The sequence below is a fragment of the Olea europaea genome, chromosome 14, assembly GCF_002742605.1.
Source record: "Olea europaea var. sylvestris chromosome 14, O_europaea_v1, whole genome shotgun sequence".
In the NCBI taxonomy this organism is placed as follows: Eukaryota; Viridiplantae; Streptophyta; class Magnoliopsida; order Lamiales; family Oleaceae; genus Olea; species Olea europaea.
This window is the reverse complement of record NC_036250.1, coordinates 5,217,727-5,228,754: the sequence shown is the minus strand read 5'-3', so window position 1 is coordinate 5,228,754 and position 11,028 is coordinate 5,217,727. Positions and strand designations below refer to the sequence as shown.

Sequence of the window (11,028 nt, the reverse complement as noted above, 5' to 3'; positions counted from 1 at the left end):
ATTAGATTAAGAAACTATTTTTAATTATATTTGAATAATTTTTTTGTCGAACTAGAAGAATTTTCAAAAGAAAGTACGATCCTATTGATAGGATATTTAATTTTGCTTCTACTTCTTGCGAAAGGATTTTTTGAGATAGTTGCCTTAATTGATGTTTGAAAATTAAATTTTAAAAATAATTCTTTACTGAAAAAAAACTTTTGAAGAAGCAACATTGAGTCCGATTCTTTCAAAAACTCTTATAAAAAAAAAACAATTTTACAAAATTAATTAAATGGGTCAAAATGCAACTTTTCTATCTAATGATTTAAAAACCAAAGAAGAAAATGTGGTTCAAGATTTTTATATAGAGAGATGTTAGCCAATCTTAATCAGTATCTTTTGTTTATAGAATGATTTTCATATTCTCCAGCCAAAAGTTACTCTTTTAATTATTGTTGTCCAAGTAATTGAGAAACTTTTGCGTGTTTTGACCAAGAGTTGGGCGTGTATAGTCGACAAATCTATTTTTATACGGAGCATAACAATTTTATAATAATTTTTGTTGATGTAAAATTTGAGTGCGGCCGTGTTGAATTGAGCATGGTATTGAAAATATATGTTTTCAATATAAGTCTCATCGTACTGAAGAAATAATTCACTTGAATAATTTTAAATTAACTCGAAAAAATAAAAGAAGTAATTTGCTATTTAATTTAATTTTGACAAGACATTATTAGGGTCAACATATGCATAGCAACCATTCACAAATTGATGAGAGTAGGTGACTAACCAGTGTGGGGCGGGTGGGGGTGTGTTATTAATGTGCATGGAAGTTCAATTATGGTTAGGAGTTAGGTGCATCCATGCATTCCCTCACCTCTTGCATCACTTTTTCATTTATTATTATTTTTAAATATTATGATATCACATTTTTATTTTCCATTAATTATATTATTCCCAAAATTTGTTTTTCGTTCTTATCTTTACATACAATGAACCATTTTGAAAAGTATTTCGAGTCAATATTATTTTGAAGAGTATTTTCACTTTACGATGTGATGCAAATTGAACTTTTGTTTGGTCCAACTAAAAAATTGAATTAAGACTAAAGTCAAATGCAAAAATTAATTTTGCAATACAATAACTTTTACTAAAATTTATTAAAAATCTTATTTTTATCTAAATCAAACAGAGACTAATACTACATTAAGTCGATTTGACTATTCGAATTGAAATTTGGAAATTATTTAATAAAGATTGAACCTCAATCTTGAGGGCCCCACAGTCCCGCCCCTGGAGCATTGTGAGGGGGTAAATCGCGGGATGTGCTCCAGCAGGCCAGGGAACAAGAACTTGCTCGTGCACTGATATTCATAAAGAGTCCAATTCTATATCTCAGAAATCGAACACTCACATTGCGGCTACTAGCAAGGTTGAGACTACCTCACTCCTATCTTTGCACCACTGGAATATATCCCGGGGTATGTATTTATAAGTTGTATTAGAATTATAATCCATTTTTTGTTTGTTGTAGTGTATAATCGAGCATAATTTACGAAAAGATAAGATTTTTCTGTTTTTGGTTTCACTAGTAAGTGAGATTTGTTTTCTGTTTTTTGTTTGTTTTCCAAATTTTGACCATTAGTTAAGCAAAAACTTTCTGACTATAATTTCATAAAAATATCAACAAAATTTCAAGAGAAAGTTATTAATTATTGATAATTCAGCAACAGTTTGCTTACTAATTTACATGTGGACAAGGAGAGAGGTCCAAAAAAAGGTTTGAAAAAAGAATAATGTTTTTTGTAGTCACTAACTACCGTAATCATCCTATGTCGCAATTAGTGATTTGTTACAAAACATAATAAAAAAACTACCATATTAATGTATCAAATCACTAAACGCCACATTTATGCCACTATGTCAATGAGGAACTATAAATAGTATTACTAAAAAAAATCAATTTATCAACATGTTTGTCGGTAGACTTCAAATTTACTATTCTGGTAAGGAAAAAATTCGAAAAATCTGATCTCCGGTGTTTTGCCTTAATTACACAAATTTGTTATCATCTTCAATTTGACTGATTACTATGGAATTATTTTAAAAAATTTTAATGAGAAGTAAATATGGGAATAAAATCTTTTGTAAAAGTATTCTTTTTTAGGTTAAGAATTCGAACCAAATTCCATCCAATCCGGCAAAATCCGACCCGATTCACTGTGATCATATAAAATCCCCTTCCATCTCCAATTCTACAACTTTATATCAGCAAAAGTGACTGGTGGTGATTTGCGTCATCATATAATCAACGTTGGACTTCCTCCCTCCAGGACTGATAATCGAAATCCTCTCCAGATTACCCGTAAAATCGTTGCTTTGTTTTACCACAGTGTGTAAGTCATGGTATGGCATCACTAGCAGGGTCGAATCCAGGACTTCGACTCAGTTAGGGCGATCTTCGACCGTCGATAGTCAACGACCATATAGCGATGTCGTTTATTAATATTAAATTAAATAATATTAAAAATATTCGATCTATATGTAAATACACTAAAACTTAAAATTCGTATATTTATATCAATTATAGTTCAAAAAAATCCAAAATAATATAAATTATATGATACATGAGACTTCTTTGTATCATCAGTGCTTAACAAATCGTTTGCTTGACTAAAAGTAGTTGAGGGATTAGATGCACTACTACAAGAACTAGATTGGAATTCAATTGAAAAAATTACTTCATAATCAGTATGAGAATTGAACATTAATTAAAGATTAAACTTAATTAAAATTAATTTTAACATATAAATAAAATTTCAATTTCCAATTCTCAACATCAATTCATCACAAATTATAAATTCTCCAATTTCTCATTTTCAATTTTCATAAATCACATGTTCACATTTCACAATACTCAAATTAATTTTTAATATTACAGTTCACAATTGACATATTCTCAAATTCTCAAATAACACATAAATTAAAACTCAATACTCATAAGTATTAGCTTATAAATTATTATAGCATAAAATATGTAAAACAAAAAAAAAAAAAAAGTCACTGACTCACTTAACATATATTGTTGGAATTGGTTAAAAAATAACCGAAATTTGGTTAAGTGTAAAACTGGAAAAATGAAAATGTGTGACTTTGTGTTAACTTTGGCCAAATATTTGAACTTGAACCAATGGTTAAATTACAAAAGCAAATAGACCAACTTATTCTACTCGTCGTGGTATATTTGGAATCTCGAAACAAACTCCGGATGAATGAGTTTGTCGAACTAGAAGAATTTTCAAAAGAAAGTACGATCCTATTGATAGGATATTTAATTTTGCTTCTACTTTTGCGAAAGGATTTTTTGAGCTAGTTGCCTTAATTGATGTTTGAAAATTAAATTTTAAAAATAATTCTTTACTAAAAAAAAACTTTTGAAGAAGCAACATTGAGTCCAATTCTTTCAAAAACTCTTATTAAAAAAAAAAAGCACTTTTACAAAATTAATTAAATGGGTCAAAATGCAACTTTTCTATCTAATGATTTAAAAACCAAAGAAGAAAATGTGGTTCAAGATTTTTATATTGAGAGATGTTAGCCAATCTTAATCAGTATCTTTTGTTTATAGAATGATTTTCATATTCTCCAGCCAAAAGTTACTCTTTTAATTATTGTTGTCCAAGTAATTGAGAAACTTTTGCGTGTTTTGACCAAGAGTTGGGCTTGTATAGTCGACAAATTTATTTTTATACGGAACATAACAATTTTGTAATACTTTTTGTTGATGTAAAATTTGAGTGCAGCCGTGTTGAATTGAGCATGGTATTGAAAATATATGTTTTCAATATAAGTCTCATCGTACTGAAGAAATAATTCACTTGAATAATTTTAAATTAACTCGAAAAAATAAAAGAAGTAATTTGCTATTTAATTTAATTTTGACAAGACATTATTAGGGTCAACATATGCATAGCAACCATTCACAAATTGATGAGAGTAGGTGACTAACCAGTGTGGGGCGGGTGGGGGTGTGTTATTAATGTGCATGGAAGTTCAATTATGGTTAGGAGTTAGGTGCATCCATGCATTCCCTCACCTCTTGCATCACTTTTTCATTTATTATTATTTTTAAATATTATGATATCACATTTTTATTTTCCATTAATTATATTATTCCCAAAATTTGTTTTTCGTTCTTATCTTTACATACAATGAACCATTTTGAAAAGTATTTCGAGTCAATATTATTTTGAAGAGTATTTTCACTTTACGATGTGATGCAAATTGAACTTTTGTTTGGTCCAACTAAAAAATTGAATTAAGACTAAAGTCAAATGCAAAAATTAATTTTACAATACAATAACTTTTACTAAAATTTATTAAAAATCTTATTTTTATCTAAATCAAACAGAGACTAATACTACATTAAGTCGATTTGACTATTCGAATTGAAATTTGGAAATTATTTAATAAAGATTGAACCTCAATCTTGAGGGCCCCACAGTCCCGCCCCTGGAGCATTGTGAGGGGGTAAATCGCGGGATGTGCTCCAGCAGGCCAGGGAACAAGAACTTGCTCGTGCACTGATATTCATAAAGAGTCCAATTCTATATCTCAGAAATCGAACACTCACATTGCGGCTACTAGCAAGGTTGAGACTACCTCACTTCTGTCCTTTGCACTACTAGATTATGTCCCGAGAGACAATTATTTAATAGACTCTACATATCATATACATAGACTAAGTTAATGACTCAAGTTTGAAAAATTTTGGGACATTATTATAATGTACCTTGTATATTTTTAATTTTAAGAGTTCTATACATATGAAATACAAAAAGAGATAACTACTTTTATAGATAAAGATCGTAACAACGTTTGTTATCTACTTCTACATATGAAAATTACTACTTGTAAAGATAATGACAAATTATTTACACAATATTTTATCTTAACTAATATTTGTTATTATCTCTAACAGTTAACAAATCTAAATAAATCCAAAATATGTTAATTTTCATGTCACGATCTTTTTAAATATCCAAGGTAAAAACAATTTATATTCCTGCATCAGCTTTCAGATTTTTTTATTTTTTATTTTTTTTTATTTTTTAAAACAACCCTTACTTAACCTAATTCCAACCTACCTACTTCCAAATTCAATTGCCCACGTCTTGTCTTTAATAAATAGCCACATAAAGCACCTAACAAATTTATATGGTTCAGAAGAAACCAACAATCGATAATCGCATTTCAAACACATCTATTTTTATGATCACATTGCTATCAAGTAATTTTAAACCAACCTGCTTTAGTACGAGTCTACATTTATGTCCATTGAAATAATTTTATTAGTCGAGAATTCGAATTTTTTGATATTTTATGCACCTATTAATTTGTATTCTACCGTATGTTATTGTTCGATTTTAGTAAGTAAACTAAAGAAATTGATCTCATTATTTGTTCTACTATACGCTTTCCAAAAATTACTAGAAATGGAAAATACGAAAAAAAAAATTATTCGAAAAAAAGAACATTTATTTCTTCGTGAGTAAACTAGAAATTTGACTTTTTGCTTTTCCTTTGATCCCATTCTGAATAAAATAAATAGAGTTAGTTTAAAGAAAAATCAAAATAAATGCACATACGAGATTACTTGTTGGAATCATTTATCAACTTTATTCATTTTTTCTTGAACATAAGACTAGAGATTTCATAATTCTTTGATTGTACAAATGATCACAATCCCAAAAATATACGATCTCTAAATCATAAATAACTTCATGAAATATCAAACTAATTTATCGTCAGAGAAATAATTTTATTATTACATAAAAATTGTTAATCCATATAAAAATCATAAAAAGAAACTAATACTAAACAAACTCAACATTATTCTTAACTAGCCAAAACAAAAATTAAGGTTTTCAAGAACCTAACAGAAATACTAGAATAGGAAAATCAACTGAAAAAATAATCGAGAGCTAAACACTAAAGCTTAGATCAACACATTAAAAAACGAGACAAAAAGAGCTACAATAAAAAGGGTTGATAATGTTGTAGCACATATGTTATAACTTTCAGAGCTTGCTAGTGTCGGAGATGGAGCTGGTCCTCCAATAGGAACGGAGTGGGCTGTCGGTGCTGGAGTCGTTTCTGTAGTTGGTGTTGGTGCGGTGGCGGGAGGATTCGGAGATGTAGGAGTTGGAGGATTAACTGCAAGAGGCAAACTAGTAGTTATGGAATTTGCATAATCATCACTACATGAAAATTATGATCAATCTAGTCTAATATAGCGTGGCCGTGTTTATTCATTAAATTTTGTTTCAACACATAACAAGAACACATTGTTTCGTGCATACAAATGATTTTCTTTAAATATAAGTTTATATGCTACACTTTTAAGTTATCTGTCTTGTTAAAAGCTTATTCCAGCAGCTACTACCTGCCTGCATTGAAGGCCGAAGAATGAAAACTCGTTATAAACATAAAGACGTACCGGGAGATGTACTCGGAGATATGGACACTGCAGGAAAGGGAAAAAAGCTATCAATATAATAAACAAACTTGCTTAACAAACATGTTTGTTATAATAAATAACTAAATTAAAGAATATATATAGGTTTAGAGAGAGACGCACTGTCGCAGTTAAGTGTGGCATGGACGCCACAAGCAGAAGGCAAAGCCATGGCACTAGTCATATTAATCTCAATACCCAAACTGGCACTACTCTTTAGGGCTATACATATACAATTTGAATCAGTGTTTAGAATTGTTTCGAATCCAGAACAACAAGATTTGTCAGGCTTATCTTCGCCCCCGTCGACACTCAAATATGCTAAGCAATCCGCCATGTCATAAATAAGACTCATGCAATCCACGGTAGGTGCGCCTACTGGCCCGGGAGCCTCTGTTGGTGATTGTACGGGTGCGCTGGTATGAATATGACCATGACCTGAGACCACCATTGCCCATGTAGCCAAAATACAAGAGACTACACAAAAAAACTTCAACATTTTTTTCAATCTTTCAGATTTCTGTTTTAGATTTATTTTTTTTTTCTTTTGAGATTTTGTGATTAGAGAAGTTCACTAACCTAACTATTGTCTTGAATTTGTTTAGAGTTTATATATATATTATTTAAATCCCTAAAATATCTCAAGATCAGTTAAGGTGGTTAAATGTGATGTGTATGTGATTAACTATATTTCAATCTTCAAAGTCATTGAAAAATGGGAGAGTTCTATTGCTATTGCAATTCTATCCAAAGGTATATTTGGATGTGATTAATTACATTTAATCTCCTAATTATGCACTTCTTCACGTGTTTACGAAATGTGTAAAAAAAAAAAAGTGATTAGTTTATAATTAATTTTATACTTCAAACTATAAGGCCTCCAAAAATTCAACTAATTTTTAAAATGTGACACATTAAAAAAAATATTAATAATTCTTTATTTAATTGCACTTTGAAGAGGGATGATGATTTCTCCTAAATCATCAGATTCGGATTACATCCCACAAGAAAATTAACCAAATTGAATGTTCATTATATCGAATTTGGTTTGGTTCTCGTTTAGACAACCAAGCCATGTTATACCTATAAAGGGATGGGGGCGTGGGCTTTTGAAAAATGGGCCTTGAGAAAGTTGATAAAAGCCCATCTGTGAGAAAGAATGGGCTTTTAAGTTTATAAAAGGGAAAAAATCATATCTCAGCTATTAAGTATACACCAAATCAAATCTCAGAGACTAAGTTTCAAAATGCAAAAGTCAGGTTTTTATTTTCATTTTTTTTAGTTTTAAATAATAATATTATCAAATTAAATTAATAAATGCGTACCCACCTTAACCGCCCTCATCCCACTCACTGGCATCCACTCGCCACCAACATCCCTCCAACCTCCATCTCGTCGATGACTTCTTCAACGGCAAACTGATCGTTCTTAATTGGTCACTGAGTGATGATCAATTCTTTGGTGCTGAGACCGAGCAGTAATAGTATAATCTAAAACTTTTTTATTGAAAATTGTAAAATAGCTCCTGATGTAATTTATAGAGCAGTTAATTGAGCAAATAATTTTAATTCTCAACTCCGATATTTGATTATTTGAATTTGTGACCAGTTTGGATAACTAAGGTTGGAGAAATCAATAGCATTCGACTAGATTCTTGAATTTGTGACGTGTTTACTTTGACGTGTGACCTATAATATGATCCAATAGCTTGTGACTATATTTCTTGGATCTGGAATTTGTGACCTAAGCCAATGACCTGTGACCAAATCTCTTGTATGTGTGACCTGTGCACTTGATATGTGACTTGCGACTTAATTCAACAGCCTATGAACAAATTTCTTGGATTTGTGGCCAAATCTCTTGAATCTGTTACCCGTGTAGTACACTCTTGACTTGATCCAATGGTTGGTGAACAAATCTCTTCGATCTGCATCCTAAGCCAATGGTTTGTGACCAAATCTCTTGAACATGTGACCTGTGACCTATGCACTTGATTTGTGACCTACGACCTGATTCAACCGCCTATGAACAAATCTCTTGAATCCATCACCCGTGAAGCATATACTTTGACACGTGACCTTTTATATGTGACCTTGACTTGATCTAATGGCAGATGAACAAATCTCTTCAATCTGTGTCTTAATCCAATAGCTCGTGACCAAATTTGTTGTATCTGTGACCCTAACCTAAGCATTTTGACATATGACCCGTGTACTTTGATAGGTCACATGTTCAAGATATTCGGTCACAAAAACTCAGATTATGACTTACACACCTTTGTCATCACCACCAGTGGACATTGATCCACCGCTAACATTCCACCACAATCACCACAAACAGACTACCACCATCACCACTAGCAACCCAACAACTAAGAAAATTACCAGCAACAAAACATCATAAAAACCACTACAAAATTGTCACCAAACCTTCACAACCACCACTTCGAGTACCTCATCCCATGTCCCCAAAACCAAGAACATCGCCTGCAACAACAAAACCACTATCCCCTGCAACACTACCAAAGAAACTACTGCTTTTATTAACACATGAATGATCGCCGCCATCATCACCCACAAACCACCACCAACCACATCCACCACCATCGTTTTCATAACACCAACAATAATTAGAAGAAAAAAAAACCCAGAATAACCCCGTATCCGTAACCAATCGCCTCGATTCAAGGTGAGCCTCTATAAGCGGTGACAGTGATCTGAACATCAATCTAAATAATCCCATACCCTAACCTGTAGATGGTTACCTCGATTTGAGCACTGTTGTGCTCGACCTTTCATCGGAGCTCCGATGATGAGTTGCAAGAATAGGAGAGTGAGAGATGAAAGAGAGAAAGTGCGAGTGAGAGATGAGACCACAGAGACTACAGAGGAAAGAGACTGCAATTCTTAGAGAGAGTGTGTGTGGAGTGAGAGGCGCGAGGAAAGAGATTTCAATTTTGGGTTTTATTAATACCTGATTTATGCTCAAATAAACTTAATATTTGATTTTAGAATTATCATCTTTAAATACCTGTAATGTTGTAATTTCCTCTTTAGAAAATTATAACAAGGTCAGAATAAAATAGAAGCAAGTTACGAATCCAAATTGGGCCAGCTAGGCCACGAATTACTCATTTTTAGGTTTACATCTTTATGTGTTGACTATTGTATTTGTTAGTATTTATATATTTTGATATGTAGTTAGAAATAATTGCATTGTATATATAGTGAAGCTTCTATAAAGCTTGAATAATTAATTGCTTATATATCTATTGAAAGTTCTATGAACCTCAAATTATTAATTTAATATTAATAATGTTATAAATTTATTCTTGTATCAAATTTTATCTATAAATTCATACAAGTCCTTCAAGTTTCTACCTACAATTTTGATTTCTCTCGTGTTAGTTTTTCAAATGGATATTTTCAGCATCGTGTATATTCGATGGAGATTTTACAATTGTCTAACCAGATTATTAAAAAGAGAATTTGCAATTATAGAAAATTTTATGGAGAGTATAAAGTTTGACCTCTAATATGTTAACTTAATATGATGAAGAAAACGTTAATAAAATGTAGACCAACTTCAATAATCAAGCTCTTTCTAATCACAATTTACAAATGATCGTACCTTGAGGAATTGTGTTTTTTTCAATAAAATTTTAAGCCAACTAAGGTTTTTGAAGTCACATCGAGAACCATATATTTGAATAAAAATATTGTTAATTTCGATGTAGACAAAATATAGCAAATACTCCAACCAATTACATCTAAGCAAGAAAGTGAAAGACAAAAACAATAAATGAAAAAAGAAAAAAAGAAGAAATATAGGAAAAAGAACTCTTTAAAAGTAGAAAGGGAACAAAAAATGGCCAAGAGAAGTGGGCATTCAAGCCCAAACAAGAAAGGAACCCTAAAATTCCAACCCAATAAAATGCAGTGGTGTTGACGTTAACGACAAATGCTTGCTTTGGTGTAAAGTTGGAAAATAGTTATAATTTATTAATTTTTGACCCTATTCTTTTGCCAATGTCTTTTTCCATTCATTGTTTGCCAAAACAATTAGTGGAAAAATAATTTGATGGAAAACTACAAAAATATGTTTTTCTTTTTTGATGAAAAAATATACCCCATATAGTCATTGTGTCCTTTCTTATTTTGGTTTCATGTGAATTGTTTACGTTTTTATTCACATTGTTATTATTCTTGAAAAATTATAAGTAGAACGAGGAGTTATATATTTGTATTAGAAGATGTCATCTTATGTGATTTGAGCTTTACGTATTCTTTCTTTTTCTTCAATGGTTTTAATTTCAACATTCATTGTATAAAAGTTTATTGTGTATAAACTTTAATGGATAGTCCGTGTGGCACCCGAGATCTCACGCTTTCAGCAACCTTCTCCTCTTGATTAAGTTGACATGTTCGAAACAATCAGCACATATGCATGCTTATAAGTAGGATATTGCAAAATACCTGCATACGGTGACATCATTGAACTCTTTAGTAACATATATCATATGTCTAATT

General features: G+C 31.2%; 1 protein-coding gene across 1 annotated transcript; it reads right to left on the bottom strand.

The window, feature by feature from the left end:
* Positions 1-5,865: 5,865 nt before the first annotated feature.
* LOC111409621 (non-specific lipid-transfer protein-like protein At5g64080) lies at positions 5,866-7,087 on the bottom strand. Its single transcript, XM_023039649.1, has 3 exons — positions 6,623-7,087; positions 6,482-6,508; positions 5,866-6,198 (listed from the first exon to the last, which is right to left on the bottom strand). The coding sequence occupies exons 1-3, from the start codon at positions 6,996-6,998 to the stop codon at positions 5,981-5,983; spliced, it is 621 nt and encodes a 206-aa protein (XP_022895417.1). The 5' UTR covers positions 6,999-7,087; the 3' UTR covers positions 5,866-5,980.
* Positions 7,088-11,028: the final 3,941 nt, after the last annotated feature.